The sequence below is a fragment of the Callorhinus ursinus genome, unplaced genomic scaffold (assembly GCF_003265705.2).
Source record: "Callorhinus ursinus isolate GAN/ISIS: 27379988/994484 unplaced genomic scaffold, GSC_fseal_2.0 scaffold4, whole genome shotgun sequence".
NCBI classification, from domain to species: Eukaryota; Metazoa; Chordata; class Mammalia; order Carnivora; family Otariidae; genus Callorhinus; species Callorhinus ursinus.
This window is the reverse complement of record NW_027397066.1, coordinates 25,119,968-25,136,425: the sequence shown is the minus strand read 5'-3', so window position 1 is coordinate 25,136,425 and position 16,458 is coordinate 25,119,968. Positions and strand designations below refer to the sequence as shown.

General features: G+C 32.9%; 1 protein-coding gene across 8 annotated transcripts in view; it reads right to left on the bottom strand.

The window, feature by feature from the left end:
* PCDH7 (protocadherin 7) overlaps positions 1–16,458 on the bottom strand; it is a 413,030-nt gene that overhangs the window by 214,363 nt on the left and 182,209 nt on the right. For 4 of the 8 annotated variants that reach the window (XM_073891506.1, XM_073891509.1, XM_073891508.1 and 1 more), the window contains one exon: positions 8,600–8,816. The exons of 2 other annotated variants lie outside the window; for them this stretch is intronic. In XM_073891506.1, coding sequence (XP_073747607.1) covers positions 8,600–8,816 — 217 coding nt within the window. Of the gene's footprint in view, positions 1–8,599; positions 8,818–16,458 lie in introns of all 8 variants that reach the window. 2 more of the 8 variants (XM_073891507.1, XM_025887768.2) reach the window with 2 other exon arrangements.

The following is a 16,458-nucleotide window of genomic DNA, read 5'->3' as shown; positions in this document are numbered from 1 at the left end:
TATTTTTTTCAGATCCCATATTAGTTATCATCTCTTCTCAGCGGCATATGTTCATTGATGGTCTCGCTATTCCCAAGATTTTATAATCACCAGGGTGCTAGTGACTCCAAAAGCTGTATTTATGCAATTTATATATACTCCCTAGTTTCAGATGGACATTTTCAAAGGCCTGCTAGATGTTGTCTGAATTTTTCAAGGGTACTTTAAAGTCCACATGTCTTAATCAGATTCATTCTCCTGGAAATGTGCTATTCTTTCCATTTTTCCCAAGTTGGCAAAATAGCACCACGGTTTCCCCACCCTCTCAGGTTTATCTCCATGACATCACTCATTATTCTCTGTAACTTTACCCATACTTCTCTTATCATATCCCTACTTACCCATCCTTCAGAGCCTGACTGTGGTTTTTCATATCCCCAACTCATCATCCTGTGGTTCTGGTAGCATTTAACCTCTCCATAGAGCCTCCCACGCCTTTACTTTTAAATATCTACATCTGTACACGTCATTTTCCACCACAATATTCAAACGCTTAGGAGGCAGAGAACATGTCTCATTCACCTTTGGATCCTTCATGGGAATTTAAACAACAAATGGTTATTGAACTCAATGAATTCTCAGAGTACTCCAAATTCCCTGTTCATTGTATACAATTTTCAGCTATGACTGCTATGACCTTTTGCTACAAATGCTGGGTTGGTGAAATTCAGCCTCATACTGAATAAAAACAAAGGGCATAATTCAGTCTAGACTCTATGGCTCATAGGAAAGCATCCTCAGAGAAGCTTACCGCTCTCAGATCATATGTGGGTCCCCTGATTACCTCATCGACATAGATGGCGAGCATTTCAGAGGAGAAATAAAATTGTAAAAGACATTTTACAATAGAAATGAACGAGTAGACAGTTGTTAAATAGCAGGTTACTGTTCTACTATCTTTTATTACCAATACATTTTATAGCCCTCGCCACAGTTTCATTTGAACACCGAGTATCAAAAATTAGGATTTTTTTGAGATTATCGTATTCTGGCAGTTGAAAATCTGTTTCAAGGAAGCATTTAAATTTGCATATGTTTCAAATATATCTTCATTTTGTAATAAACTTACAATTCTACTTCCTGGACAGTAATGAGAAGGCATGCAAAATAATGAGAGTAATGTCAAACAAACAAACAAACAAACAAAAAACAACCTGTATAAATTAAGTAAAAACTTACCAGATAGAAGATTTAAAAACAAGGCAACCTATTGTCTATATTTCAGATAGAAAAGGAATGTGACATAAAAACAAATACCCATGAACTTAACTTGAATCTTAAGATAGCAATCACAAAAACAATTTGCAACCACAACACAAGGAATAAAATAAAACTGATCTAATCCAATCTTCTATAATCTATTCTAATCATCTTCTTAACTCAAGTAATATAATTGATCTTCTAAAAAGAAATAACAATAACTTAAAAAGATTATTTACAGGCCCTTATTAGTTTTGAAAGGCCTATTTAAATAACACATATTTTTTATTAATTATCCATATTTATAAGCAGAGCGAGAACAGAGACATAAAATTAATCTGTCCTGTAGTTTCAACCTGGATTTAATGTGTGCTGCCAATTTCATCACTGATAAATTCTAAAGTTTTTGAAGTAATTATGTTTAGTAACAAGAACAAGCAAAGGAAGATAAAGAAAAGAAAAAACAATAACTTGATTAGAAAAATTAAACAAATAATTTCACTTTATTTGGCATAATGTAAAGCCTCCAGACCAATTTAATAATTATTTTTAAATGACGTAGAGGATGGGTAAGTAGAAAAAGGGGGTACAATGCAGATACCATTTCTATGCCTTCTTCCAGTCCAAGATGTTATTTATAATGTAAAAATTTCAGTAAGTGCATTTAAAATAATTTCATCTGTAGAATTTTCCTCTCCCTTCTCTGTACTTCACACTGCTCTGAACTTCTCTAATGAGTTTTCCCTTTTCATGCTACAGTGAATTTATTGAAATCATGGTTGTATCTAACCAACATAAGGACTTGCACCATCAAGGCAGAGATTCTTTCTCATACACTTCAACTTCCTCAGAGAGCCTTGGTCATATTTTATTTTCAACATGTTTGTTGAATCAAATGAATAACCACAGATTTGTCAGTATATAATTACCCCATTAAACAAAAGCCAGGAATATTATTATTCCGCTTTGCTTTACTTAATAAGATAATGCTTTTCTTACCAAAAAAAAAAAAAAAAAATCCCGCAGTAGAAGAGGAAACAATAGAGAGTGTTTTATCCTCGAAGAGGAATATCGAAGTGAAACAGTTTCTCAATAAGTGGACTAAACTCTGAGGCTGAGTTCTAACTACACTTTAAGAGATGAGTTCTAGTGTTTCTTTACCACATAAAAGATGAAGAGTGTTGTCATAATTCAGCAACATCAAATTTTTTATACATATCTCCAGAAAAAAATCAGAGAAGTAATGGAAGTACATAGAGTCTATAGGCAAAAAAGAATGCAAAAAGAAATCATGGAGATAAAGCTTAATGAAAGAAGGAGCTAAACATAGAATGCATTATCTAACAAGTGTGCTGAAATTCAGATAAGCAAATGATTTGAGAGTCCTGAGGCAACAAAGCTACTAACTGACCTCTAAAGTCACTTTGAGATTTGATGAGAGTTCATTCCATCCTCAAATGTCATAAGGGTTCAGCAGAATGATCTAGTTTTAAAGGACTAAATTAGAATAAAAAGGGTAATATGGCCACACATTTTATCAGTGTTAATTATTAATACTGAGATTAAAAAGAAAGGGCTGAGAGTTCGGTAAGCATACTAATTGGACACTTTTTTCAGCTTGTTTTCCCTGTCAGTGTGAATATTTTACAGCGGTTCAAAGGGAAATATACACGTTGAATAATATGCATTCAATTGGAACACAGAGTATAAATGTAAAAATATTTAAAAGCGAGAAAAGAATATAGGAGGGTGATAATGGTTTTTCCCCACTTTGAATGATGAAGAACACAAAGAGTAGGGTTCATTTGATGCCAGAGGACAAAATCTTCTTTTCCTTTCATTTAAGATCCTTGATATATTTAAACATATCTGCTCCTCGGTGGTACCCCTTGATGCACCACAAAACTGAGAAATCGACTAAAAGGTGAGAATATGGTTCTTACCAATAATTTTAGAATTGTTATCTTTGTGAGACTAAACATTTTTATGATGCTTTCACGACTAAGCTATTCTGTTATGTCAAATCTACCTGCAGTTAATAATAATCAAAATTATTTATCATTACTATTTGAATAATAGTAAATAATTCTATCACCAATGAATATGGGGAAATTATTGATACTCATTATTTATTTATAAATTATTAGATGTTATTATTTCATTTAGTTGCTTTATTATTGAAGGAAGTGGGGATAAGAATGGTCAGAAAATTGCACTGCTAGGGAGAGGAAAAACCAGGATTCAAATCGAAGACATTAGATTTCAAAGCCTGCTTTTTAAACCACGATACTCTATCCACAACACTGCCTCTTCTCTAGGACAGTATCTTCTTTGGATTCTTTTAGATTGTGCTGCTCAGTTACTGGAAATCTGCTGCAACACATATCTTGATTGCAGACAACCTCTATAATTACCTTCTGTCTCTAATCACCATGAAAAAGCAGAAGTTAGTAAAGTCCTCCAGAAGTGGGGGCATGTGAACTTGGGGATACTTGGGAGGCACAAAGCCATTTCACAGATGGCTAGAAAAGCAGAAAATGCAGTCCACCTTTGGCAACAGAACCCCAGGCAGAAAAGCAGAACCATGCAAAAGAATCCTTTCCAGGGTATGTTAATCTCTTCCTGCAGAAATTAAAAAAAAAAGGGCATTTGCAGAGCATTTGTTTTGAGGTATTATTTTTATGCCGTTAACAAGTGTTTGAGCATTTTTGGAAAGATGGAAGACACAGTATTGCTACTTAACTCAATCTAACTGAAAACAGTACAAACCAATGGTGACTAGATGGCAGGACCTTAAAAGTGACTGTTGGAAATTGGGTAGGTGGGAGAAAAGTAGAGAGAGAGCCCTTTATCCCACACAAAGTTATGAGTCTAGACTCCATTCTCATTATCCTTGGTCTTATTAAAATGGTGTTTCATTTCCAATTGATAGTTCAATTATACTCATTTATTTCTTTTTTTAAATGTTTTAATTTTATCTAAATTTAATTAATTAATATATAATGTATTATAAGTTTCAGAGGTAGAGGTCAGTCTTATATAATATGCTGTGCTCATTACATCTCGTGCCCTCCTTCATGTCCACCACCCAGTTAGCCCTTCCCCACCCCTGCCCCTTCCAGCAACCCTCAGTATTTCTGAGAGCAATGTGAAAAGTCTACGGCAGATACAAAATGGGTTCATGATGGACTGTACCATGGTTTATTCCTCAAAAGCAGTGTACTCTAAATACTATTGAAAACATGTGGAATAAGGATAATGAATAAAACAATGATCAAGCCTAACATATATTTCTGAAAAAGTAAGAAAGTTTGGAATTGGGGGGGCTCAGAAATATTAGTGTATAAAAATCAAAATTACCTTTTAAATACCTGAGAAAATCAAGAGACATAAAATTAGTTGGGCATGTTAGAGTGGCTAAATTTTTTAACTCATTTAACTTTTTAAAATCTACCCAAAGCTCTCTTTCGATTTGGAGAGTAAATCATCTAGGAGAAATTGGATATAAAGAGAAAATCACAGGTTGGTGGATCTGAGTAAGGTTCTAGATTTAATTCTGTTAACTGCCTTACAGATGATTAGAAGCAGATCCAGAAGGAGTAAGTGACCTACCCAACCCTAATGGCAAAATTGGGATTGGAGGTCAAATGGAGTGTTTCTTATATTTGAGTTGTTAAACACTATATATGGTTACAGGATACAGAGCAAAGCCAAATTGGACTTGCAAAGGTAATCCAGGGGTAACTGAAAAGAGTAAGTAGACTATGGCATGAAGTCAAAGGTCAAGATAAATACTGATAATAGATCTAAAGAAACTGTTAAATACTGCTCCAAGAGAAAATCTGAAGACAACTGCATGATGTAGATAAGGGCAAGCTCTTGCATAGTCAATTTATGCTCTTCATATGATGATGGTTTTAAGCTTAATATTTGGTTTTTACTTGAATTATGAATTCATTACAGTAGGTTTCAATTATTTTAACACTTCCATTATCAAATATTTTATCATTACTCAATGTCCTACCATGAACCTCATATTTTAAAATATTTTATCCCTTTGGCTTAGGTCATGATCTCAGGGTTGTGAGATAGATCCCTGCGTCGGGCTCCATGCTGGGCGTGAAGCCTGCTTAAAATCCTCTCTCTCCTTCTCCCTCTGCCCCCCCATAATAAATAATAAAATAAAATATCCTACCCCACCAGGTGTATTTTATTGAAATAATAAATAACCAATTTCCCCAATCTTATCAGAAGATCAACATGAAATCATCATATTGATAATAATTCATGAAGAGCAAAGAAAAATATATTAGTGATGTTTTTTATGAATTAATGTATAATTCATAAAAAATTCTTGATTTTTTTAATGATATCATTTCCATTACTGTTTTCCAGAGACCCATGGATATAAATACCCAGATCTGAAATTATTAAAATTGTGGGACTGATTCTAATTATTAGATTCAGGTTTCATGAAATTATGTTGATTCTTACAGTGTATTCTTTTTCCTAAGCTAATAAGAGAGTAAAAAAACCTCATTCATCATTTGGCAGTAAGGTGGGTTGGAATGTAGGATAAAGCTTATTATAAAGCTGATTAATCCACAGGCCTTCTTCATGAAATTGTGTTTATTATGCTAAAATATAGGAAGCAAATAAAAGCTTTTGTAAAACATAAGTGCATTTCACTGCCTATCTACTTAAATTTTCCTTTTAGGTATTTTAGTTATTTTTAGTTACTTCATGACAACTTATTTTCATCATTAACTGTTCTAATGTATACCGAGGTAGTATTATGACCTTGGGATGTTATATTATTGCATTGGAAATTATCTTCTAAACTTTACAATGGAAGTTAATCCAAATATCAGTTATAACTGCATTGTTTCACGTAGTTTAAAATTCAAGGGAAATATTTGAGGTAATAATAATTAGGAACTAGGACAGCATCCAAAATGGTATTTTCATGGAAAATCCAATACAAATCTTGATTAAAATCTAACCAAGTAAAACGCTGCAGATTACCTGGATTCCAATTAAATGTGACAAATGAATACTTGACAGGTTTCAATTCCCATTCTATTTATGTCAGAATGATCCATTAATCTTGAAGATGAAATTACCAGAATTCAAGCAATACAATTTTACTTTATGGCTAGATAGTAGTCTGAAAACTTGGACCCAACAAAACTTATTCAAATGTCAACAGCTACATTTGGATCACCCAAAGTGAATCACATCTCCTTCTGTCTTTACCTATAGATCAGGGCTAACATGAATCACAGCAGATGACAACTGATTTTATAAAACTGAATCTCAAGTGTCAGTCACATACAAAAATCAGAAAAATCATTTCCATTATGAGAGTCTTTGCTGTTGACAAGACTGAAAACATGGTTATAAAAAATAACTAAAAGCCTTACTTGGAAAATGTTTCTTAGCAAATTCTTTCTAGTTTCTTAACAAGCTCACCTGTTAAGTTTTCCATGTGTGTTTCCTAAAAAGTAACCAATATGTGTTTGCCTTATATAATTATGCTTATTACTCATCATTTTTTACTTATTTTAAAGGTGTTGAATCCCCTTAAACTCGAAAAACAGAAAAATAATATTAAAATGTGATTATATTGCCAATGATACAAGTCCTTTCTGTTAATATAGCTGACATCCAAAAATCAAGCCTTAATTATACATTATGTTGTTTATTGTGAGATACTTTTTAAAACACAAATAAAAGTATATTATCAAAAGGTAATCACAAGTATAGGAATGTCCTTAAATTAGATCAATCCTGCCTTCCTAGGTGTATGTGTGTGTGTATAATATTATTATAGCATTTTAATTTTTACTTTTGTGCAAAGCATTTCATACATATTTGCCTTAGAAATATATTCATCAGCAATGCAATTCATACCAAAATTTTTATAGTCATTTAAATAGATACTAAAAGTACTTAATTCTTAAAAACCACATCAAACTCCCATCCACGTAAGCATACACCACCATACACACAGATAAGCATGCCTTTATAGCCATAAGGCAAAATGCCATTTTAATTCTGGATTATTAATCAAAAGGGGATATCAGTCATCTGACCCTGATACCGCATATTCTCACCCAGATAACAATGTGAAAAAATAATTATTTAACATGATTTAGTTTAGCCATAATTTCACTTGGGGTCATTTATATCTATTACTCTCTAAGGTTGGATTTTAATATTCATAGGTAAACTTCAAGAAAAAAATCAGATTTTCCTGCATTAATATGCTTTATTTGCATACCATCACTAAAGAAACTGGTATATAACAAAAAGTTAGGAAGTCTTATTTCACTTGGGGGTTGGGATGGTGAAAGACAAATCCATTTCGAGTTTTCACTACAGATAAAATGTGTGCGGTTCCCCTTCCTTCCCCTACATATAACCAAATCTCTTTATATACTTGAAAAATAATAAATTTAGTATGAACTTTACCATTCCATTATTTCACACAAACCTACTTCTCAGGCATTTACTTATAACCTGAAATCCAAAAAAAATACATCATTTAATTGTTTTGGGGAACATAAACCAACGTGACAAGGTTTGTAAATACTATTTGAAATCTAACTTTATAACTTAAAAGGAAGTGTATAGGAGGCCAATTGTTGTGGCCCTTATGAGAATCATTTCACAACAGGATAGGAACCTGGAGTCCTAAAATTTGCTTTCTTCCGTTTCCCTTGCACAAAAATGAGAAAAAAAAACCAAAAAAAAAAAACAAAAAAAAACAAAGAACCACGACGTATACTTAAATGAGAGGGGAGTTCTAATAGTATTTACAATACATTTCTGGAGAATAAGATAACACTGTTCTCCTTGTTTGACTCCATTTCAGCTATCACTCAAAAGGAGAGGCTCGCAAATGCTTTGATAAATACCTAGGAAAAGAAAGAGCAAGGTGTGTTTGTTGTCATCTCCTTTCACTAAGGCTGAACAATTACAGTAGAAGAAATAGCTGCATGACAAAAATGAATAGAAGAAAACAATAACACAAGACCCTTCTCAGTTGCTACTGTTTAGGTATTATGAATTAATTTAGGTTTGTTTGTTTTCATAGCAGGTACTACTCCGATTTATTTGAAAATGTGTTTATTTCTGACAGGCTGTTTTAAAAATGATGGTGCAAGTTTGGTGGATTTTATCTATAAGGTTATGTTCCTTTATTTGGCATTTCTGTCCTTTAGCAAATATTTATTTTTTTTAGGTAAAATAGTTTTAGTGTCAGCTATTTTATTTGGGTTTTAGACTGAGCCTCACGAGTCTACTTATTATGGCTCGCTAGCGTGATTATGTGTGTGGATGCTGTGTTTGCCCCTACCATTTTCCATATGCTCTGCCTCACCAACACTGCCATCCGGCGTGGTCCTTTCATAGTTGTCCTCTGGGAGTGGAAGGGCACCCAGCCTTGGCCCTGATGAACTCTTACTGCTTGGTGTCTCTGACTCCTCCAGCCCGCTGTCATAGCAACTCTGCAGTGACCCCTGATGTGGGTCCTGAGGCTGACTCACAACAGAAAACGTCACTCTACGAAATGGCTGCAAAAGAAAAGATTCTGAATGTCACTAAAATATAAGATTGTAAATGATCTTATTAAACAACACACACATTACATACATCAAGCACTGACTACTAATTCAATACAAAATGCTTAGAGATGTTGAAAGCTATTTGGTCAACTGTATTATCTGAGGCAAGTCCTAGAACTTAGATTTTATTATGAAAAAAAAAAAAAAAACCCGGAAAATTCACCTTCTGAAACAGAGATAAGAAAACGGCAATTTCACTAAAACACACATTTAAATCTATGTTAGTACCACATATTCAACCTTTTTCTATTCCTTAGTCTTTACTTCCAGTATGCTTTTCACAAATAGGCTCTATAAAAACAAGTGTCACCGATTTGGAAGGCAATAAATATTGAAGTAATCATCGTAAGAATTCATTTTTAATAAAAACTTCAGTTTTAAAACCTTTGTCTATATGATATAATGGTTTTAAAATGAGTGTTCCGGCAGGTGATTTAAACTTAAAGGTACAACTGATGAATAAGAATTTAGATGCAGTGCTGGGAAATAGAAATGTATTTCTTACTTTAGTCACATTAGAAATATTACCTATTGACCTTGATATTGTAAGGGTGGTATTAAAATAATAGATAAACATTTCTTTAACCAGGGAATAGAAAATAAACCAAAAAGTATGCGTTACTATGACTGTTTATAGTTTGTTCAAAAACAAAAATTTATATCATGTAGTGTCCTTAAATTATATGTTAAAAGTGTTGCATATTTTTATCCCACAATTTACTGTGATACTGAAATTGGCTGCACCGAAGATTTACTATGTATAGAATTTACAAATTATTGTAACTACTAAATAAATTAAAAACCTTAGGCTCATTCAGGGAAAAAAACTAATCTCATGCATTGATAGTGCTACATACATAATAATTGGAAAAAAAATACAAAAAGGTTCTGTAATATCTGTCTGAGATTATTCTTGGCAATAGTTGTATCCATCAAGAACTCTTGCATGATTTGAAAACGGCATAAATGTATTTTTCAAACATATGACTCAGACTGGTTCTTTTTAACATAAAGCATAAAACTAATGTTGCCAGAAAATAGTAAGAAAGGTAAAAAGCCTTTTTTGCCCTTTTATAACCTGAATACTAGTGGTACAAATTATTAGTCAGAACTGGCACCGGTATGATTTTTAAAGTGTTAAGGATAATCTACACATGTAGGTTATTAAAGGAAAAGCTACAAACAGTTATGGAATTTCCCCCAAATTTATAAATTGGTTTTGCTACAGACAAACACATGCTTCTGCAAATCTTCCCTTTATCTTGTCTCAGAAGACTGGCCAGGAATATTGTCCATTATTGGCATTTTTAACTCAGTACCTTACCTTCCATGTACTTATTTGGATTGTACAAACTTTATAAAATTCTATTATTCATTCTACTTCAAAATCAACTTTTAAAACCGCTGAATCCTATTGTAAAGGAAAAACATTTAAAGTACATTCTCTTCTTTATAGTATTTCATTGAATTGGAACTGTAGTAAAACAATTATGAAATATTTCTAGTACAAACAGTATACACATCACAGCCCCAAATTTACTGGCAATAAATTCTAGGAACATTACTCTTATTTCAGTAATAATTCTCACATTTCTTTACAATAGTATGATATTTCATATATATAAGTAAATGTAGAAATCAATTTGTATTTACTATGTTTTATCTTATGTGCATATATTTTCTTTTAATTTTTTTTCTATTTATCACTCCCAGCAAATTATCTGGATCTCTTCAGTCTCATCTCAGAAACAACGCTGCCAGTAGTTTCCTAAAACCACATTGTTCTGCACAAAGAAAATGCTTAGTAAATACTACTGAACAATGAGCTTTAAATAACAATGCTGAATTTAGAAAAGAATTCCAGTGGTCATTCAAATGTATCACTTCAAGACATAGCAATGTGTTAATATATACATGTAAAGAAAGAGAGAGAGAAAGGAAGGTCAAATGCTCTTCTTGATTCTGCTTTAATGATTTTCAAATCTTTTAGCTCAGTCTTTATTAACCCAAGAGGAAAGATCAAAACGAATACAGAAATACATAATTTGTACTAATAAATTGACGGAGGAAAGTATATAAGAAATTATGAGAAATGTTTCATTTTGATATAAAAGTAGAAAAGACGGTGATGTTTAGCTGAAGGTAGGAAACTCTGAATCTGTAATTAAACGCTGGTTCCACCAAAAGTAGTAATAGGACAGCACAAAGGTGAGAGGCTATGTTTGCAATGAAAAATGTCAAAAATAAAATAATGATCTTTCTATCATGTACTGTATTACAACTTCTATGATTCTGTGCATTTTCTTCATTTCTTACCCTATATTTATTGTGTTTTAATTTCCATGAATTATTTTAGGTTACATATTAAATTTAATGATGAAAGAAAAGGTATTACAAATCTAAAATACTAAGATCTATTTATATAACAAATATTTAGATTCATGAATGCTTCATTTTGTATAAAAAGCTTTTTAAAAAAAATAACCTAATGGTTGAAACAAAAATAATTCACAATAAAAATCCCAAATAAAGAGCATCACACAATGGATAATGAAAAAACCCCATCATTTTTAACCACATTTAAAAATATTCCATTAGAATTCAACAATACAATAGCATTATATTACTATCTCAAGCTCTATTTTGATAATTTTGTAAAAACAAAATTCTTCTGGCAAAGTATTTAAGTTGGCAATGTGAACAAATTAGTGCAGAATCCTAAATTCTGAAGGTAAATCCATTGGTGCAAGGGTTAAGCTTTGATTCCAATGGAAAATCAGACATACAAACTAGATAGATAGATGGATGATGATAGATAGTAGAGATAGAGAGACAGATTGATGGGCAGATAGACAAGTGTTTATGTACCATCATTCATCATCAGGTTGGGTCTACTGAGAAGATAGAGAATTAAAATACAGAATTCACATTATTCATATACTCCAGAAATGCTGACTAAATAAGATATGTGAAGCAGTGTTGACTGTGTGACATGACAGAGAGAATGGATTTGCATTATATATTTAACTATCACTTTGTTAATTATTGATACTCTGAAGGAGAGTGGTTTAAGCAGGTATTCTTAAATCTAGACGTGCCTTAGAATGGCCCAGAGAACTTGTGAAAAAACACAAAGCCAATACACAGTTTCAACTTAAACCCAATGAATCAGCGTTCAAAGTGGGACTGGATATCAATAGCTTGTAAAGTCCCTCCAGGCAATGAAGAGGGACTTCATTGAGGAGAGAGGAAGGAGAAACCCTACAACTGAAAGCAGTCAAAAAAAACCCAAACTGTCCCAGGAAGTCTGGTGGTCCCTTAAATGTTCATGGATTGTGTTTCCCTGGAGAGTAACTAGAAACATGACTCCATCTTGAGATGCAAAAGTATGGACATGAAAACCTGCAGTGACCTGGGGTATCTGAGTTTTCTATTTTTCTGTCCAGAGTGATAAATGATTTCTTGTCGTGCAAAAACAAACTGGTCTTTCTCAAAGAGGAAAAGGCACAAGAGGATGAGAAAAGAATGTCAGCCTTCTAGCACTTTGAAATTGTAAAGATGTGTTCAAAAGGAAAATAAGTAATGCAAGAAAGGGGTATTCAAGAAAAGAATTCCAAAGATTGTGAGTGGAAAATGGGTGACAGTTATACACAAGAGGGAGTGGTACTCAAAGATTTTAGGGAAGCAAATGAATGATATAATTGAATGGATGAGATTGAAGATGTGATGTGGCAATTTTGTGCAAAAGACTAGGAAGAAGAAATGTTGGAGGCAGAGAATTATGCCAAGAAAGAGTGAACTTTGGAGAAACAGCAACGGTAATGGGCAGTGAGGCCATTATAATGTATGGCTGCTTGAATTTAGACATTGTTTCACCATACCTACATTTGTTCTATATTCACTATGTTTCAGGGTTTCGAGGATGTCCCAACAATGGTTCTACAAATTTAAGAAATTCCAAATTGTATAGGTATATAAAAACAGATGATATAGAATATGATTAGGTTTCCAATGAAACAGATATAACAAAATGCCATGAAACCTGCTTAGGATTTAGGGTAGGCATTGCAAAAGAGGGAGTTGTGGGTTGACACCTCTAAAAGAATTTTGATAGAAAACATATCTTTGAGGAATCAGTTATAGTTTCCATATTTGGGGCCAGCAGTAAAAGATAAAAAAAAAGAGGGTGGATAAGAAAACCAGATCACTTTTGAAACTTGGAAGGATTAGAAGCAGATCATCTTTGGAAAGAAAGAAAATCCTTTATGATCAAAGGCATCACAGATATGGAAAAGAATTATGACTACCATATGCCCATAGGATTCATCCATTAGAAGGTCATTGTTACCCTAAAATCTCTAAATTGTGAAGAATAATTCTATGAGATTAGAGCAAAGGAAGTAAAAGATCAATTTGTGTATATATATGGGGAAATGGAGAAACTGAGGACAGACTACTAATTTTTAAAACATAACACAGAGAGAAGTAGGATTGCAGTTAAAAAGAAAAAGATTTGTGTAAAGAGTTTTATTTATTTATGCTCATTTTTATCTTTCTTCATTGTTACAGAAAACATTTGCTTTAAGGTAAATATTTGAAGATACAAGCAAAAAGCCCCATAACATGAGGTGCACCGGGAATGAATGAAATCGGAGAACATAAGTAAACTAAGAATGAAGAAAGAAATTAAAAGTAAAATTACAAAGGTAAGGTAAACAGTAAAACATGTTGAGTGATTGCATGCATGGTATGTGTGTGTGTAATGAGAAAAAAATGGTATGTTAGAAATAATAGAAAAAGGAAAGAATTTTATTCCAAACAACACTATAGATTCGCTATTGACCTCAAACAAGTTAGCTGACCTTTGGTTCTTCTGCCTTAGGCTCAAGGTCTGTAAAATGAAGTTAATGATACCTGACCCTAACCAACTTAAATTCTCTGAGAAATAATGAGATAGTTTATAAAAAGATCCTTAAGGTCCCTCAAAGACTTATAGTATAAAAGGTATCATACCTCAGGCCACAGCTACATAACTGAAACGATAACTCCCATTATGTTTTAGGTTGTTTTTTTTTCCCTTGTCTGTTGTGTTTTTGTTTTTGTTGTTGTTGTTTTTTAATATAAAGCTGGCTCAGTAACTCACCAAGTTTCTAAATGGAATTTTAAAAATTCATATGAAATTTCAAGCCTAGTTCTCCTGTTAATGCACTGCTTTTATTGTTCTAAATTCAAATTATTTGTAAAACAAATATGTACATGTGACACCAATTTTTCAGAAAGTATTTGAATCTAATCATCGATTGGGCATGAATATCTCTACAGTCACTTATTTTGGAATGGCATTTATCAACTATTTTTTGTGCCCATTATGATACAGAGAAGAGTTTCACTTGAAGACATACCCTACTATAGGGACTTTTCAGATATTTTAGAGGTTGTTACAAATATATTCAATGGTAACTCCAGATAATATGCAATTCCTGGGGCATTAAGTGTATCTTCATTGTTATCCCAGGCTCCAGCTGATTTAAGTACATCCGAGTTGGCATTGCTTTATAGTCCTATAGACTTAGAATAAGCATTCTCCATTCTTGTATAATTTTATTCACTTTTTATTCTGAAAATCTACAGTTCACGTGGGAAATCGGCAGAAGTGTTAATGGGGATGTCTTCTATCTTCTATTCGCCTGCTGTGGGGAGCCCAGAGTGGCTGCCTCTTTCTTCTCTCCCCTATTCATTGGAAATGCTCATGAGCCCCTGGTAAGAGATGTGTGAATGCAGTTAACATTTCCATATAAAATTAATCTCACAGACTGAGAAGGAAAAACACAGCAAATAAAGATTTAAGTCAGGTGCTGTGGGGTATGCAATGTAACATTCAATAAATACATTTGCTCAGTAATATTTTCGATACTTTTTTTTCTGGAAAATATGAACAGATGCTAAAACTGATATATCAGTAAATTTAGGATTAGGAGAAAGATAGCCTGCTTGATGAGGAAAGGAGTTAGACTACATTTTGGCTATAGAATAAAGCTTGTTATCTAAAGACATTACAAGGGGTAAAGCATTCAAGAGGGGAAAATATGGTGAGCATTTGATTCATTATTCTTTTTTATAAAATTATATCTGCTTAATTGATAATACAAATTACCAAACAATAAACTTAAACCTAGGCAGTCTAACAGGCTTACAGGTCCCATGAGATGTTATCACAATTTCTACTTCAAATATGAACTACCACCAAATTTCATCCTGCTCTTATTCAGAAGGTTCAAAGGAGGTCAAGTCAATACATTTCACATTCATAAGAGAGAGGATTGAAGCAATTTTCTAAAAAAAATTTTAACTATCTAGAAAACTGATGTCAAATTTTACTGTAAGTATGATAACTGCCTCATTTTTATTTTATCTTGCAAATTCATTATTTTTTAAATTTTAAAGACCTATCAAATCACATCTTTTTGAAAGTATTGACAAAAGAACTTGTACTCTTTATAACCTGAAACTTTGAGAAAATTAATTTTGAAACTAATTAATATGCTATTCTGTTTTCAGAATACAATCACTGCCAAATATATATGACATTACTAGGTGTGACCTATTTAAAAAAAATCTTCATGAGAAAGCCCATTGGTAGTTTCTAAGAAAAGCAACAGAGACCGCAAGCATATTCACAAATATATGGATAATAATAAAATTTTATTTTTATTCATTCTTAATTGTTAGATTGATTAAAAAGGTGACTACCATACCATGAAAGCACAGATGATGTGCCACAATCAGACACATTTAAAAATATTTGCCTTCTATCTACATTAGCAAATCTTCTAAGTTAAAACCCACACAATAAACAGTGTTTTCTTTGATCCGATAGTGGCCAATTTTAGAAAAGGGAAAACCATGGAGGTGAGCTTTGGGAATATCCTGTTATATACACTACATACAGTAAAAGGAAAAACATAGCACTGGGGTAAGAGTGCAGAAACTTTCCCCTTGGAGTTCATTTCTGATAACCTAGTGACACCACATTTATGGGGATTTTATTTGCAAGCGGATAGGACCCTACGGATGCCAGTGGAAAGAACTTCAGGTTAAATCTCTTTCCTTATTGAATACTGCTCTGTGTCTTAAAGACAACTTTATTGAGAACTTTAAATCTGCACCTTCCTTTTTAGCTTCAATAGCTTCTTCATAAGTCGTCTCCTTATCTGGAACTCACATACAGCTGTCTCAGTCACGTCAATTATTTCTGAATGGGCTGAAAAGGCTTTTTTTTTTTTTTTCCAATTCACTTAGTTATGTCCATCAAACAGACTTCTAATGACTATCTTTGTCAGTCATAAAACACTGAAACAGTCATGGAGCAGAACATTGCAGCATTCATAAGGAACACTACATTATATTTTTAAAGAGGATCTATCTAAGACTGTGAGATCTTTTCTTGCAAAGGCACAGGTACTTGATTAGTCTGCAAACATTTTCAACTGACGTCAGTGGCTACCGCACAAACATATCTCGGATTCCATGGTGCTTTAGATGGAGTATGTCTGGCAGGACCTTCAAACAAACTTTAATCAGGTCTTTTAAA